The 15,617-nt window shown below is 50.9% G+C and overlaps 2 protein-coding genes across 5 annotated transcripts; both read left to right on the top strand.

Annotated features, from left to right (window-relative positions):
- Positions 1 to 385: 385 nt before the first annotated feature.
- On the top strand, positions 386 to 6,165 carry LOC139361955 (serine protease 44-like). 3 transcript variants are annotated; one of them, XM_071091563.1, is made up of 6 exons: positions 386 to 609; positions 759 to 983; positions 1,187 to 1,343; positions 1,728 to 1,990; positions 2,748 to 2,908; positions 3,526 to 6,165. In XM_071091563.1, the coding sequence occupies exons 1-6, from the start codon at positions 516 to 518 to the stop codon at positions 3,709 to 3,711; spliced, it is 1,086 nt and encodes a 361-aa protein (XP_070947664.1). In that variant the 5' UTR covers positions 386 to 515; the 3' UTR covers positions 3,712 to 6,165. The 3 variants fall into 3 exon arrangements, 2 of the variants coding, with proteins under 2 accessions (XP_070947664.1, XP_070947663.1); XM_071091562.1 differs by having other exon boundaries at positions 3,475 to 6,165; XR_011620030.1 differs by lacking the exons at positions 386 to 609; positions 1,728 to 1,990 and having other exon boundaries at positions 858 to 1,343; positions 2,748 to 3,610.
- A 347-nt stretch (positions 6,166 to 6,512) lies between these two features.
- Positions 6,513 to 15,346, top strand: PRSS45 (Putative serine protease 45). Of its 2 annotated transcripts, none has more exons than XM_011739086.2 (6): positions 6,513 to 6,669; positions 8,783 to 8,809; positions 12,629 to 12,776; positions 13,294 to 13,568; positions 14,361 to 14,524; positions 14,854 to 15,346. In XM_011739086.2, the coding sequence occupies exons 1-6, from the start codon at positions 6,561 to 6,563 to the stop codon at positions 15,085 to 15,087; spliced, it is 957 nt and encodes a 318-aa protein (XP_011737388.2). In that variant the 5' UTR covers positions 6,513 to 6,560; the 3' UTR covers positions 15,088 to 15,346. The 2 variants fall into 2 exon arrangements, with proteins under 2 accessions (XP_011737388.2, XP_011737390.2); XM_011739088.3 differs by having other exon boundaries at positions 6,581 to 6,674.
- The last annotated feature ends 271 nt before the right edge of the window (positions 15,347 to 15,617 follow it).

Here is a 15,617-nt window from a genome sequence, read left to right as displayed (position 1 = left end):
TCAACTTGGGCCGGGCGCAGTGGCTTACCCCTATAGTCCCAGCACTTTGGGATGCCGAGGCAGGAGGATCACGTGAGGTCAGGAGTTTGAGAACAGCCTGGGCAACATGGTGAAATCCCGTCTCTACTAAAAATACAAAAATTAGCCAGGCGTCGTGGCCCTCGCCTGTGATCCTAGCTACTTGGGAGGCTGAGGCAGGAGAATCGCTTGAACCTGGGAAGTGGAGGCTGCAATGGTCTGAGATCATGCCACTACACTCTAGCCTGGGCGAAAGAGCGAGACTCCATTGAAAAAAAAAAAATTGCACTCAACCGGATAATCCAGGAAAATCTCTGTCTTAAGGTTCACAAGACGAATAACATATTGAAAGCCGCTTCCTTCACAGCACTACCCGGATTCGTTTTTGCTGAGTGACTGGGGATCGCGAGAGCCGCCTCAGGTCTCTGCTGGCACACCGGGTTCCGGCCAACACCAGGACCAGGGCGCAGCCGCCGCCAGGCGTGCTGACTGTGCCCATGGCGTCCCAGGATGGCCTACGCAGGGGCCGTGGAGGCACACGCCTGAGCCTCCATTTCCTGATCTGGCTTCAGCTTCTTCAGCCCCTGCTCAGTGAGGCCGGGAGTGGACAGGGCAGGGCGGGGCGGGGCTGCGCCCACGCTGGGTGTGGGGTGGCAGTGGGGGTGCTGTGGGAACAGGCAGACGCGGAGGAGGCGCCGCCAGGCCAGCTCCTGTTTGCCACGGGTCCCCGTCTTCACCAGGTGAGCCATACCGACCCGACGAGGATTCCAGAGTGAACCTGGCAAGCCCAGAAGCCCGGACGCCTCCTGTGCACCCGAAATTCCCCAAAATTCCAGAAACCTCTGTAGCTCCAGGGACTTCAGCGCCTGCAGGGCCTCCAGGATCCTGGGTTACTTCAGCATCTACAGTGGGAGAAGCCTTGGAATCCGACGGGATCTCTGACCTTGGAAGGCAATTTTCTCAGGGTATTGTTTCTGGTGCTAGATCTGTCCTGGCCTGCCTGGGAGGTCAAAGGGGACGCAGCCTGGCTCAGGGAGGTTGAGGGTAAGACCCTGACCTACAGGATTTGAGAGAGAGGATAACCCGCCTCCGCCCTGGGCAGCCTGGTGGGGGTGGGGGGAAGGTAGTGGCTTCACTTCCAGTCCCCTCTCTTTACTGAGCCCACCAGCCTGTGGCCACCGTGTTTCAAGGATAATTGGAGGATTGCCAGCCCTAAACAGGAAGTGGCCCTGGCAGGTGAGCCTCCAGACCGAGGACAAACACCTCTGCGGAGCCTCCCTCATCGACAGGCGCTGGGTGCTCACTGCCGCCCACTGTGTCTTTAGGTGAGTGTTTGGGGCTCAGAGCTTGGGCCCTGATCAGGCTGCGGGACCTGGAGCCAGTCTGTCCCCCTCCCTGAACCTCCTCTTCCTCATCTGTAAAAGGGGGTGACAGCCCCATAGTTTTTATCCAGTCTGGGTGAGATCTGAGGATTTGCATTTCTAACAAGTTTGCAGGTGTTGCCACCGCCACTGCTGATCTGGGGACCACCGGCTAAAGTGGTCAGCGGTCCTGGGGGGATGTGGTTTGCAGGAAGGGAAGTGGCTGCTGGCTGGCATAGGAAGATGGGACCAGGCTGGGAAGCACCTGGAAGGTGTGGAAGGGGAGCATAGATGCCCCCCACCCCCGCTCCCCAGCATCTCTGTGAAGGCCATATTTTCTCTTAACAGTGATTTGGAATACAAGGTGAAGCTGGGAGACACTAACTTGAATGCCGGTTCCGAAAACACACTGGTGATCCCTGTTAAAGACATCATTTTTCCTAGCAATTTTGATTTTGCCAGTTTGACAAACGACATTGCCCTTGCTCTGCTTGCCTACTCTGTGAATTATTCCTCACACATCCAGCCTGTGTGCCTCCCCAAAGAACTTTTTGAAGTGGAAACTGGGACAGAGTGCTGGGTGACCGGATGGGGCCGAGTGTCAGAGAGTGGTGAGACAGACAGGATGCTGAGGTGGGACAGCCTGGTGGGCTGGGCTTGATCTGCAAGCTATTGGGAGAGGCAGGGAAGCCATTTTCTAGCATGTGGGTGAGGGAGGAGGGTGGAGAAGATGCTGCCAGGAAGTAATTTAACAACTATGCTATGAATTTCTGTTGTCACATTGGGACCTGGGGGCTTGGGGGCCAGGTGTAGTGGGTTCTCTTCAGGGTGAATTTCAGTTCAGGGTGATGAGCTGTCTGCCAATAGGAGCCAACCCCCACTAGAAGTTCCTGCCTTGATGGGTCGAACTTCTTCACCCTAGCAGTGTAGGCCAAGCCAGAGCAACCCTGCCAGTGAGGCTGTGGGGGCTTCTATCCTTAGGGAGAGGCACTACCTGTCCAAGAGTCTGTGATCCTGTTCTAGAAAGTAAAGATGCTTTACTGATGCACAGGACAGCCTGTCATTTCTGCTGATACTCAGAGTGACAGATACTTGGTTGTCATTTTTCAGGCTGACAAGGTCTTGCCTCTCTCCTGATCTGTTTTTCCTTTTACTGTCTTGATTTTGCTTCTTGTCCTTTCCTTTCTCCATGTCAACATCAGGCTCAAGTTTCCTTCTATGTCAAGTGGGGCCAATATCCACTGCCCTGACTTCCTTTAATTTGGGCAGTTGTGTTAAACACACTGATCAGGACTCAGAGTGGGCACTAGGGGCTCCTGTTATATCCCTTTGTGAAGATCCACTCTCTTGTAAGTTGTCTCTTTGCAGTTTCAGGATCAGGGCCATTTGTTCTTCGGGAGGCTAAGCTAAACATTCTGCGTCATGAGCAATGTCGTGAGATAATCAAGAAGAAGAGTGCAGCCAAGAGTAAAATGGTCACGAGGGGGACCGTCTGTGGCTATAATGACCAAGGGAAGGATTCCTGTCAGGTCAGTTCATGGGCCTCTTGCTACCTCAGCACTGTAGTTGTCTCCTTAAAGCTTCCTCATCCCCAGCCAGTAGGGCCTGGGTTATCTCCTAGCCTCTCCGTTACCCTTATTCATGGTAATGGGACATGAGGACAAGCCACCAAGGCTCTCCTGGACAGCCTACGTGATCCTTCAGGAGAGAGCAGCTGACACAGCCTGGAGTGGGAGGAGGGGTGAATCAGGCAGGTCCCACCAACGATACATGCTCCATGTCTTGAGCCCCTTCTGTGTGGCAGGCAGTGTACTCAGGTAAGCACCTGACTCATCATTGTCTCAGAGTAGGCACGATTCCATTATGTATATTCTGTTTTTTGGAACACACCTTTTTAGTAGGTACATGATTTTGGTTTATTGGAAATTGTCAATTCTCAGATCTCATATTGACAGATACCCAAGGCTAGGGAGGGTCTTAGGGGTTCCTGGGGAAGCCCCCTGAGTGCCTAGCTCTGCAGCCCATTGCAGTGCAATTAGCCTGCTCTGATGTGGATGCTATTTCTTTCCTACAGTGACTATCTTTCTTTTTCCAGGGAGATTCTGGGGGGCCCCTGGTCTGTGAATTAAATGGCACATGGTTCCAGGTGGGGATTGTGAGCTGGGGTGTTGGCTGCGGTCGCAAAGGATACCCTGGAGTTTACACAGAAGTTAGTTTCTACAAGAAATGGATTATTGATCGCTTGAGACAAGCTTCCTGTCTGAATTCAGCAGACTCCCTCATCCTAGTCCTGTGTCTGATGATGCCCCTGGGCATCCTGGTGGCCCCGTGATCAGACCCCATTCCACTCTTCTGCTGTTTCGGAGTCTCACACTTAGGTGTCTTCTCTGACCAACCTCCCACTCCTTCCCAATGCCCTTTCTGCAAATCCCAGTTGGAATCCACGGTCCCTCTGGAGATCCATACAATAGAGCATGGCAGGGAGACTGGGGCCTGGAACATGCCCCTGCCTGGTGCTCTGGTCACTTTCCTCAGCTACGCCTGCACCAGGGCTGTGCTCTGGCTGGTGGGAAGGAGGGAGTGAAGCGATTGCAGCTAGAGGGCCAGCTGCCCTGCCAGGTGGGCCATGGTGACTCATCAATATCTGGGGGAACATCTATCAAAGAAGAGACATCATCAATGGTGAAGCAAGCGTTCAACGTGGTTCTGGTGTCAGGGCTCCCACCTGAGAGTTTGTGAAACCAGCCAGCTGGGTGATTGCTCAGAGAGAGTGAAGGAGGCGTTACCAGGTCCCTGCAGAGGTGTGAGGCCTGGGACTTCCACTCTGGCTCCACTGCCTGGGGCTGGGAGAAGATCCCCTGCAGCCCAGTGTGGATCCATCTGCAAGTGGACAGCCTCTGCCACACTAGTTCTTTTGGAGCAACCCATTCTTGGCATCCCCTTCCTCAGTGCCCTAGTGGCCACTTTCAGGGACACCACAAGTTGTGTTGAGGCAGTTATGGAGTGTGGAGTTTTCAGAAATCAACTGAATAAATGTTTGGAGAGTCTCCGGTTTCTGAAGCTCTGCTCACTGGGGAGTTTGGTTGAATATAACATACTCCATAGAGAACTGGCTTCCCATTTAACTAAGGAAGCTATTTATGGTTCTTATTAAAACGTAGAAGGACAGGTGAGGCTCTGCCTCCTCAGACATGAACTCTAGGGATGGTTTTAGCCAATGGGTCTTGTTCCCTGTATGCCTGTTATAGCCATCAGCATCTCTGCAGGGAGCTCTGTAGTTGAGTTTAACAGTCTTTACAGTTAGGGATAGGGGATCAAGAGACACTGGAACTGGGCCCAGGAGTGAAGTTCGGGTGTGAGAAATATTCCTCCTCATCTTCTGCTTCTCCTTGCTGCTCCCTCCCACTTGGCTACCAAAGATGCGATCCCATCGGGAGAAGGACAAGAGAGATTCACTGTAGTATACATAGGTTCTCTCTTCTAGTTACAAAGTCTGGTGTCCTGGAGTCTCTCTGTCTAGCTGCTGATCAACCCCCTCCCAACCTCTTGCCCTTTGCCCTTCTAGGGTTGAATGTTTAACCCCCAGGTATGGGTGGGCTTCAGTGGACAGTCTGTATCAGTCCCTTCTGTTGCCTGAAGAAGGCTGAGGCCGAGAGACTGAGAGCTTACATCAAACCCAGTCTCTTAATGAATATAGCACCACCTGCTTTAAGAAACCACTGATTTATTCATAGATTAATAAAACAAATTTAACTTTTTTTTCCCTAGAACATCCCATTACAGTGTTCTTGGTCAGCAGATAGCTTTCTCCATCTCGTGGCTTGCTCTCCATCCTGTAGTTAACGCTTTACCTGCATCAGAATCCCCTAAGGCTTGTGAAATACAGATTACTGGCCGTACAGTGGCTCATCCCTATAATCCCAGTTACCTGGGAGACTAAGGCAGGAGGATCCCTTGAGGCCAGGAGCTTGAGACCAGCCTGAGCATGTAACATGTCTCTTAAAAAAAATTAACTGGGCATGGTGGCCTGTGCCTGTAGTCCCAGCTACTCTGGAGGCTGAGCAAGATGTCTTGAGCCCAGGAGTTTGAGGCTGCAGAGATGTATAATCACACCACTGCCCTCCAGCCTGGGGAACAGGAGGAAACCTCATCTCTTAAAACAAAATTACAGATTCCTGGTTCCTGGTTCCACCCCTGGAGTTTTCAATCCTGTAGGTCTGGGATGGGGCCTACATTCTTTGTCTTTCAGGTAGAAAGACCTTAAAAGAATGTAAATTTACCCGAAAGACCTAAAGAATGTCCATTTCTAAGTTTCTGGCTGATGCTAATACTGCTGGTCTGGAGACCTCACTTTGAGAAGCAATGCTCTGCATTAACAAGAATAGAAAAGGCAACTTCCTGTTGACTGCCTTGGCATGGAAGTGGCACACATCACCTCTATTCATGCGGACCCACTTAAGTGCCAGGCTGGGGAGGGAATGTGGCTCCAAGTCTAGCTGATCACCTCCCAATCTCTGCCATGCCTAGCAGATCCAAAGACAGCATCTTCTGCAAAAAATCCCTGTGGAAGCCCAAGGCCTGGCACAAGCCACCCCATTCCTTTTAGCTGCCACGATCTTACTGGTTATCTGTGGAAAAGGACACATGCCTTTCCTTTCTCTGGTCTCCCCCAAGAGTCCTTATTTTATAGTGGTCTTAGATCCAGCTCAAATACCACTTTTTCAAATACATCTTCTCTGATTCCATAGCCTTACCATTCTTTTCCTTATTTGTGCTTTCTCCATCTTTCCAGATTCTCAAAGCAAGAGTAATTGTGAAACTCTCCAGTGCACTGGGTGCAGGGAATCAAGGGTGGAGTCAGAGGCTGGGCAACAAGATGCCATTAGTAGTCCAGGGATGTGGCGCAGCTTCACCGGCCAGGTTCTCGGGGCATTGTCACCAACTTAAAACCCTTGGGGGTACTTTCATGAGGCCCGCCACGCTGGGAGCAATCACAGACACAGGGCTCCTCAAGAACAGGCAGGAGGTGGAGGTGAGGGAAATGCATCAGTTTTGTGGGGAGCTGTCAGGAGTTCCCGGCGCCATGACGTGCTACAGTGCGGTCACGTGTGCCGACGCCAGGCACGTGCCGGGCTCTCGGGAACCGTCTCCGCAGCCGCCGGGTGGCACCTCCCCAGCCTCATGGCCGTCTCGCTGTCGAGCCTCGGCGTGGGGCCCGGAAGTTCCAGGCCCTCGGTCCTGAGCCGCCACGTCCTGCTGCCGCTGCTGCTTCTGCTGCCGCTGAGCTGGGGTGAGGTGGGCGCTCCTCCGCAGCTCTACCTTCCTTCTCCCCGGCCCCCAGCCCTGCTCCGCCTCCGGCTCCGTGCCTGGCCTTGGAGGCGGGGGACTGCCCCCTTGGGTGTGGCTGCCTACTCCTGGGTCGGGGATTTTTGCGGCCCACGCACCCCTCGATCAGCTTTCCTCTACTACTCGCTCCCAGGACCTCGCTAGGGCAATTCCAGGATCTTAAACTCCTGCCCCCTCTGGCCTCCTCCGTCAGGCCACACCTGTCCTACAGTCCCCTGGACCAGCGTTGTGGGGAACCCCTGCCTTCTCTTCTCCACTGGCAGTCTTTTCCTTCTCTCCCAGTCTGGACATCGTGGCTAATGTCCCTACCAACCGAGCCGCCCTCAGGCCTCTCATAGGCTCCCCCTCCACCCCCCGGCTGTGATCTTCTCACGGAGCTGAGCCCCACTGGAGACCCCACTTGGACATGCTCTTTGGCCCAGGAAAATTCTTGGTCCCCATCACTACAGGAGTGTTCTAAAATCCACCTTCTTCCCAGATCCTCTATTCCAACCCAGCTTACCTCCCTAGTAGCCCATCATTCCCTCAGGAAACACGGGATTCAGGTGCTGTCTTCCTGAACCCAATCCCCAAACCCACAGGGGCTCCTCCAAGCTGGACTGCTCAGCACCACCCTCACCGACTTCTTTAGGAGTCAGAGACCTGCTTCTGGTGCAGGGCCAGCGGCTCACCTGTGCCCTGCTGTGTGGGCTCTCCCTGTACGACACTCCCTCCACCATCCTCTCTCATAGGTACCCTCTTGTTTTCGCTTTGCTGATTTTCCTCCCCCATCTCTTGCCTCTTCACTGCCAGACCTCCCAATTGTCTTCACTCCATGCTTCCCACCAGTGCCTCCTCGCTCCCCACTTAACCCTTAGCTCCTTCCTGGGCTGTCTCCACCCTGATCATCCCTGACCTTTGTACCACTCCCTCCTCTTTCATTTTCTGCAGTCTCCTGATTCTCCTCTACCTCAAGGGTAACTCCCCCTCTCCTCTGTGTCTGTCCCATGCCGCAGACATGTTCCTCCCTGACGTGTTCGTGCCCCCTAAGCTGCTCTCTTTTTCCCGCTCCTCCCCTCTTAACTGCTCACTGGGTGAACTCACTTGAGTTGCCATGTACGTGATGGTGCCTCATAAAACATGTCTGGATGTGCAGCTGCCTCCTAGACATCTGTACCTGAAAGACCTAGAAACATCTCAACCCCTTGGGGTCAGTGCTGAGGTCTTCTTCTTCCTGCCAACTGGCTTCTCTCATTGTTTCCTAACTAAGTGGATGGCAGCCACTTTTCTCCAAAACCAGAAACTGGGTGTGATCCTAGACCCGCCCATGTGCTTAAGTCCCCCACACCTTAGAACACCTGTGAGAACACTGTGTCTGTTCTCACAGCCACTTCCTCATTCAGACCTCCTCATTTCTTGCCTTGGTTCTGCAGAGCCTCTGGTGGGATCTCAGTGCCTCAGTCTTGTCATCTTCCTGTCTAATACCTATACTGCTTTCACAATACAAGCCTGGCTCAGTCATACCTCTGTTGATCTCCCTTTTCCCAGAGGGTCTCACCCTGGCTTCTTGGCTCAGCTTTCGAGGCCTTCATGACTGATGCCTGACTCTCCTCCCCTGGCTCATCTCTTGCCATCACAGGCCTTGCCTCTCTTCCTCTGGAGTCTCTGGCATACAGGACGAAGTTCCTCCTGCAAGGAATGTGATGATCACTTTTCATTTCTGTTTCACCTTCTCATCTTTAACACCTGGCACAGTAAGCCCTCCTACCACTGAAGTGGTCTTTTCTGTCCACCAGTTCTTCTGGGCTCCCCTGAAGCCTGCCGCCCTGTCCCTGCACTGATCTCATGCAGGTGGTTGTGTGTTTACCTCTGTCCACGCTGCTGGACACTGTATTCCTTGAGAGTAGGCTCTATTTGACACGCCTCTGTCTCCCTGGCCTCTGGCTCCAGGCTGGGAACAGAGGAGAGATTAGGACCTATTTGGTGAATGAATGAATGAACTAATTTTAAAATGCACGTCTTTGCTGTCATCCTGTCATGAATGCTTGCTTCATCTCTGTCCCTCTTTTCTCCTCCAGGTTACAAACAGGACACAACCAATCCAGGTAGGTAGGGTGAGATCCTGCTGCAGGAAAAGCTGAAGCTCTTGGGAGGGTATGTCTGAAGGGAGTCACATAGACAGTGGTTCTGTGTCTGTAGGAAACAGGCATTTGGTCTAAGGGGTCTGTTTTCTAAAGAATAGCCTGCAGCTACCAGAACACACAGACCTGGCAGTCTAGAGGAAAGAAGATCTTGGCCTGCCAGAGGAATGCTGAGCCTCTTGGAATTCTGCCTAGGCCTCATCTCAGACCCTTTTGCACACAGAACCTTTCGAGCTCTAAGCCGTGCAGTTGCAGATAGAGCTTCCCGGACCTTGTGGCAGTGTCAGCAGAGCCCAGCTCTTCTGGGTTTCCTGTCTTTTTCCTTACACCTTAGGCATGGAGGGTTGGGTTACTTCTGTTCTTCAGTTTATGGGCCTCCATTCTCATTGGTCCTGCCAGAACTCTACCCTGATTCATTATAGATTGGATGACTGATGGATTAAGTTAGTTATCCTTGTTTCTGTCCAGGCTCCACTCCCATTCCCCCTTCTCCACCCACTTAATCTTTCTGGGGGATCATTCTGTTTGTGTGTGCTATTGTAAAAATACATATTGCTGTCTTGGGTGCATGTATTTTTAATTTACATAAATGGTATGTTCTCTGTATCTCTTTTTGCTCTCCCCTCTTTTAATTCAGCCTCATTAAGACATTTTTAAAATTTGGAAATAATTTTAAACTTACAAAACACTGCAAAAATACAAGTAGTACAAGGAACACACACACATATATAATTTTTTTCAGAATCAGTGGAGGGTAACATACAGCATGGCTCTTTATTGCTAAATACTTTGGTATGTATTTTCTAAGAATATTCTCTTCCATAACCACAGTACACTTAACTTCAAAAGTGTACATTGATACCATACTTTTATCTACCATCCATATTCTAATGTGGTCAGTTCTTCAAACTCCTGCTTCAGCAGTGCATGAAGGTGTATAGGTTGGCACAGACCTACCAACCCTTAGTGTGATCCTGCTTTTACGTTTTTTGCCAATCTAATAGATTAAAAAATCACTTATTGATTTAATTTTCATTTTTCTCATTACTGATGAATTTGATCATGTCTCAATATGTTGTTGGCTTCTTGAGTTTCCTCTTCTAATAAATTGCTTGTCTCTATCTTTTGCCTATTACCTTTTGTTTTTTTTCTTGTTGGTTTCCTAAAGTTTCTTGCATATTTCTAATAAAAGTCTTGTGTTCATTTTAGATATTGCAAATATTTCCTCCCTATCTGTCCTCTGTCTGTTAACTTTGTTCCCGGGCTAAAACCCCTCGATTTTGATATAATCAGGTTAATCAGTTTATGCTTTATGGTTTGTGTTTGAGGTTTTAAGGAGTCCTTTCCTACCTCATGTCACATGATTTATTAATTTTACAGTTTTACCTTTCACTTTTAGATCTTCAAGTGCTTTTAGCAAGGAATTCAGTTTTGGTTTCCTTATTTCTCTTATAGTGAGCCAGTTTTCCCAACACCATGTACTTAACAGTCCTTCTTTTACCCACTGATTGTGGTGGCTCCTTTATTTACATCAAGTTTGTGCAGCACACGGGACAATCTCAAGTTCTCTATTCTTTTCCATTGTCACTTTCCATTGTCTGTCCTTGTGACAGTACCACATTGTTTTTATTATTATGGCTTTCACATGTGTCTTAATATCTGCTAGGACAAATGGCCCTTCTTTGCTGTGCTTTTTCAAAGACTGAGCTATTCATAGAACTTTGTTTTTCTGTTTCAGTTTCAGAATAAGTTTATCAAGTTTCTTAAAAATTCTAACTTACAAAATGAATTTATAGATTAATTTTGGAAAAATTACATCTAAAATATTTAGCTGTCTTTTTTTCTTTCTTTTTTTTTTTTTTGAGACAGAATCTTGCACTATTGCCCAGGCTGGAGTGCAGTGGTATGATCTCAGCTCACTGCAACCTCTGGCCCCCGGGTTCAAGCAATTCTCCTGCCTCAGCCTCCCGAGTAGTTGGGATTATAGGCGCCCGCCACCACGCCCAGCTAATTTTTTGTATTTTTAGTAGAGATGGGGTTTCACTATGTTGGCCAGGCTGGTCTCGAACTCTTGACCTCGTGATCTGCTTGCCTCCGCTTCCCAAAGTGCTGGGATTACAGGCGTAAGCCACCGCGCCAGGCCTTAACTGTTCTTTTAAGAGCAGGGACTGTCTTGCCATTTATGCTGATCATTTTCTGTGTCCTTTATTAGAGTTTTAAATTTATTACCGCAGGAGTCTTGTATAGTGTTAGGTAAGTTAATTCTATGAACTTTAGCATTTTTTGCTGCTGAAAATGTATCTTACTTCAGTATATTTTCTAGTTGGTTGTGCTGGGATAGAAAAACATTATCGTTTTTAAAACGAAATTGTTTTATTGAAGTATTATATGCATTCCAAAAAGCACAAATTATGAAGGTGCAGCTGAAGGAATTGTCACACAGTGAGCACACCTGTGTCATCACCACCCAGGTTAAAAAGTAGAATAAGTATGTAGAGAGGCTGAAGTGTGAGGATTGCTTGAGCCCAGGAGTTTGAGACCAGCCCTGGCAACATAGCAAGACTATCTCTATAAAAAATTATTAAAAAATTAGCCAGTTGTGGTGGCAACCGCCTGTAGTCCCAGTGACTCGGGAGGCTGAGGTGAGAGGATCGCTTGAGCCTGGGAGGTCAAGGCTGCAGTGAGCAGTGACACTGCACTGCAGCCTGGGTGATAGAGTGAGACCCTGTTTCAAAAAAAAAAAAAAAAAAAGTAGGCTAAACCAGCACCCAGCAGCCCCCTTGCGTTCTGTCAGTTATTTCCTCTGCCCTCCTTCCACAAAGTGTCCTTATTCCTGGTCTCTGGTGGGATAGGGTCTTTTCTGCCTGTTCTTTAGTGTTGTATGATGTTTGTTGTAAGTTTGGGGTATATCTAACTTTTGTAAAGTTAAGGATTTTCTGTCTGTTTCTAGTTTAATAAGAGGGTTTTTTTTGTAAGTCATAAATATGTGTTAAATTTTTCAAATGCCTTTTTCTGTGTCCATGGAGGAAAGCACATGGTCTTTCTGTCTTCAGATTGTTAGAGCCTTTTATGTGGAGAATCCACTGAGAATTCTTCTAATGTGGAACCAGCCCTGCACTCCTGGGCCAATCCTTAATCATCATGGTGCATTGATTTTTAAAAAATACAATGTTAGCTACTATTTTATTTAGAATGCTTGCATCTGCGTTTCTTCATGCATTCATACAACCGTATAACTTGACTGATAGAACTGTGTGCAAACTGAGTGTGTGGCCTGTGAGTGAGGGGCCTCTGGGGTCTCTCTGCTGGCACTTTGAATGTTCAATGTGAAAACTTCTGACACAGAAGTCAGGAGCTTTTCTTGACTCTGAGCAGTGTGGGGGACAGAGGCCTTCTGCATCTAAGAAATGCAGCAAGCATTATAGCTTTTCAGAAGTGGGAGGAACTTCCCCAGATGCAAGAAAACGCATTTCTTGCCTTGGGGCTCCTTCTCTGCTTGCCTTTGTTTTGAGGTCCTGGGCTGAAGACTCCCTGTGACTCAGAATCTCTCTCTCTCCATGTGTCTGCCTTGATGCTTTTTACCTCTGTCATTGTCACTTTCCATCAAGCTCTTGGGCAGAGGCCACTGCCCTTTTCTCACCCTCACTCTCCCCATCGCTGAAATGGGAAGAGCCCCTGACTTTACAGCTTTGTGCACATTGGCCCTGTAGGGCATCTAGGTCTCAGTCTTTCTCATTCTTCTCTATGTGGTTGCTGTGTGTCTCCCCGGCACACTTCCTGAAGTTTGTGGTGAGCCCTGGTGGTCGGAGGATTTGGAAATGACCCGCCATTGGCCCTGGGAGGTGAGCCTCCGGATGGAAAATGAGCACGTATGTGGAGGGGCCCTCATTGACCCCAGCTGGGTGGTGACTGCGGCCCACTGCATCCAAGGGTGAGTGTGGCCCATGTGTCCAGGGCTTGGAGACCCCGAGCTACCATGGGCCCAGTCCAGCTTCCTCATTTCCTGAGTGAAACAGTGTGGGAGGGAGGGAGGGAGGAAGTGGGAAGGGCATCTGGGATAGGTGAGAATTGTGCTCGGGGTCTCCTGGGGACCAGGGACTGAGCTAGGGCAGGAGCCCCAAGCAACAAAGATTACACCCTCAACTGAGCAACAGGAAAACCCAGAACATGCCCCCTACCCCATCACACATGAAAGCATATGTGTACACCAACACTTCCACACCTGCACGCACAGCACACAGACCAGGCCACCTTGAATCGGTTTGAATGATGAATGAGGAGGCAGGCAGCTCTCCGAACTTCAGTGCCCTCAGGCTAGATTAGGCAGATGGGGTGGAGGCAGGACTCCTGCTAAGGGGGTAGGGCTGCGTCCCCACTGGAGTAGGGTAGGAGTGTGTTCCTGCTTGGGAGTCTGATACCTACCAGGTGGGGCTCTCTGTCTCCCACAGCACCAAAGAGTACTCAGTGGTGCTTGGCACCTCCAAGCTGCAGCCCATGAACTTCAGCAGTGCCCTCCAGGTCCCTGTGAGGGACATCATTATGCACCCCAAGTACTGGGGCCGGACCTTCATCATGGGTGACGTTGCCCTTGTCCACCTTCAAGCACCTGTCACCTTCAGTGAGTATGTGCAGCCCATCTGCCTCCCGGAACCCAACTTCAACCTGAAGGTTGGGACACAGTGTTGGGTGACTGGCTGGAGCCAGGTTAAGCAGCGCTTTTCAGGTGAGCAGGATGGGATGGGAGGTGGGTGCGGTACCACCGAGAGCACACTCCTTTCCTTCTGGGGCCTTTCCTGCTGGGCCTGGTTCTCTGAATGTGTTAGGACCACTCCTCACGTGGTGACCATTGTCACTGTTTATGTGGACACCTCGTTCAGGCCTGGTAGTGCCTGGGCTGGGCATGACCATCTGTGTCTTACAGAAGCTCAGAACTGGGCATTCACTCATTCATTCACTTGACACACTTTGAGTGTCAGCACCCAGCCCTTGGGATTAGAAATGCATGCCCTGCCTGGAGGGAAGTCATGTTTGGGTGTGGGTGTGGGCACAGGCTGAGGAAAACAAGGCAAAGTTCTTGTCTGGTGGTCTTGAGATCCAGCTGGGAGGGATCCGGAATGAGCTCTGGGCAGAGGGACTGCCTTGAGGCCCTGGAGGAGGAGCGAGTGTTAACGAAGGTGGAGAGAGCGGTCATGCCGGCAGAGCTGACAGTCTGCAGGGAAGCCGCGTGGGGCTGGGCACCAGACTGGAAGCAGCTGCAATGAGACTTGAGTTATGGCTGGCTTGGTTCAGAAGCAGAAGTTTCCCAAGAAGGGGATCTGGACTCAGCCTTTGAGGGCGGGGACTTCTCAGACAAGGCCTGCACTGCAGGGGGAGGGGCCGGTAAAGGAGGGGAGGGCTTGGAGGTATGACAGGGGGTGGCTGGGCTGAGTCTCCAGAGTGAAGGGGACAGGACCCTGGACAGAGGTCAGGGTTGGGTGGAGTGAGAGGTCACTGCTCACCCTGCTGGGCTCCACAGCCAACTCCACGCTGACCCCAGAGCTGCAGGAGGCTGAGGTGTTTATCATGGACAACAAGAGGTGTGACCAGCATTACCACAAGAAGTCCTTCTTTCCCCCAGTTGTCCCCCTTGTCCTGGGGGACATGATCTGTGCCACCAATTATGGAGAAAACTTGTGCTATGTGAGTTTCTGAGAGGTTCTGGTAGCTCCACTTCTGTTGGGAATCACTCCCGGGTGGAGGCAGTTCCCTGGGGCGGGGATGGCCCGGCCTCCCTCCGTCACCATCACCTGGCGGTGCTCTGCTCCTGTCTTCCTTCCCCTGTGATGCTGACTTTTGCCCCGGTTCTGGGGTATGGGTCCCAGCTGAGGAGCCGAAAGAGGCCCCCAAGTAGTGAGGCCCTGGGGGAGTGAAAAGCCTCCCAGCAGAGCTCAGAGGGTGGGCATGGGTCCCCAGGGCCCCGCAGCCCCAGCTGGACCCACAGCCTCCACCACTCCTCTCTTTTTGCCTAGGGGGATTCTGGAGGGCCATTGGCTTGTGAAGTTGAGGGCAGATGGATTCTGGCTGGGGTGTTGTCCTGGGAAAAGGCCTGCGCCAAGGCACAGAATCCAGGCGTGTACACCCGCGTCACCAAATACACCAAATGGATCAAGAAGCAAATGAGCAATGAAGCCTTCTCAGGTCCCTGCGCCTCTGCCTGCCTCCTGTTCCTGTGCTGGCTGCTGCAGCCCCAGATGGGCTCCTGACCTCCCTACCCCCTCCTCCTCCTGCCTTGCCTTTGCTGAATGGGGCCAGATGGAGGTTTGACCACGGTCATGTGTCTATCTTCAACAAGAGCCAGGGTGGGGAAGAGTAACTCCTGGGAGAATGGGTCTGGCTTTGGCATCCTGGTGAGAAGTGGGCTGGATGACTAGGCCTTGGGTGAGCAGGAGAAGGGAAGTGCAGCCTGGAAGGATTCTGGAATCTGGGACCAGGAGAGCAGGGATTAAACATGTGTAAACTTGAGCTGACTCTTTTCTCTTTTCTGGGATAGTCCTGGAGGTTGGCTGTGGGTGGGATGGCAGAGCTTCCTGGAATTAAGTCTGCCAGGAGCCTCTCTGGAGTGCGGACTGCTGGTTTTTGCTGTATCATTAGTGCTGGGGCTTAAGAAAAAGGTCTGGGCCTGTGACCTCAGTTTCCTTGTCTGTAAAGTAGGCGTGCTGTTGAGGGAACAGCTGAAACAGGCAGGCTTTTAGGCTGCAGCAGGAGTGACTCACGATAGTACTCCAAAAGCAGC

The sequence above is a fragment of the Macaca nemestrina genome, chromosome 2 (genome assembly GCF_043159975.1).
Source record: "Macaca nemestrina isolate mMacNem1 chromosome 2, mMacNem.hap1, whole genome shotgun sequence".
NCBI lineage: Eukaryota > Metazoa > Chordata > Mammalia > Primates > Cercopithecidae > Macaca > Macaca nemestrina.
The sequence above is the reverse complement of the archived record's forward strand: the minus strand, read 5'-3'. Positions and strand labels throughout refer to the sequence as shown.

What these genes read in the sequence shown, in the direction of transcription:
- LOC139361955 (XM_071091562.1), top strand. Translation starts at nt 516, where the DNA reads ATGGCGTCCCAGGATGGCCTACGCAGGGGCCGTGGAGGCACACGCCTG. An exon ending in GCCGCCCACTGTGTCTTTAG is followed by an intron (nt 1,344 to 1,727) that starts GTGAGTGTTTGG and finishes TTCTCTTAACAG; the next exon opens with TGATTTGGAATACAAGGTGA. An exon ending in AAGGGAAGGATTCCTGTCAG is followed by an intron (nt 2,909 to 3,474) that starts GTCAGTTCATGG and finishes TTCTTTTTCCAG; the next exon opens with GGAGATTCTGGGGGGCCCCT.
- PRSS45 (XM_011739086.2), top strand. Translation starts at nt 6,561, where the DNA reads ATGGCCGTCTCGCTGTCGAGCCTCGGCGTGGGGCCCGGAAGTTCCAGG. An exon ending in ACAGGACACAACCAATCCAG is followed by an intron (nt 8,810 to 12,628) that starts GTAGGTAGGGTG and finishes CACTTCCTGAAG; the next exon opens with TTTGTGGTGAGCCCTGGTGG. An exon ending in ATGGAGAAAACTTGTGCTAT is followed by an intron (nt 14,525 to 14,853) that starts GTGAGTTTCTGA and finishes CTTTTTGCCTAG; the next exon opens with GGGGATTCTGGAGGGCCATT.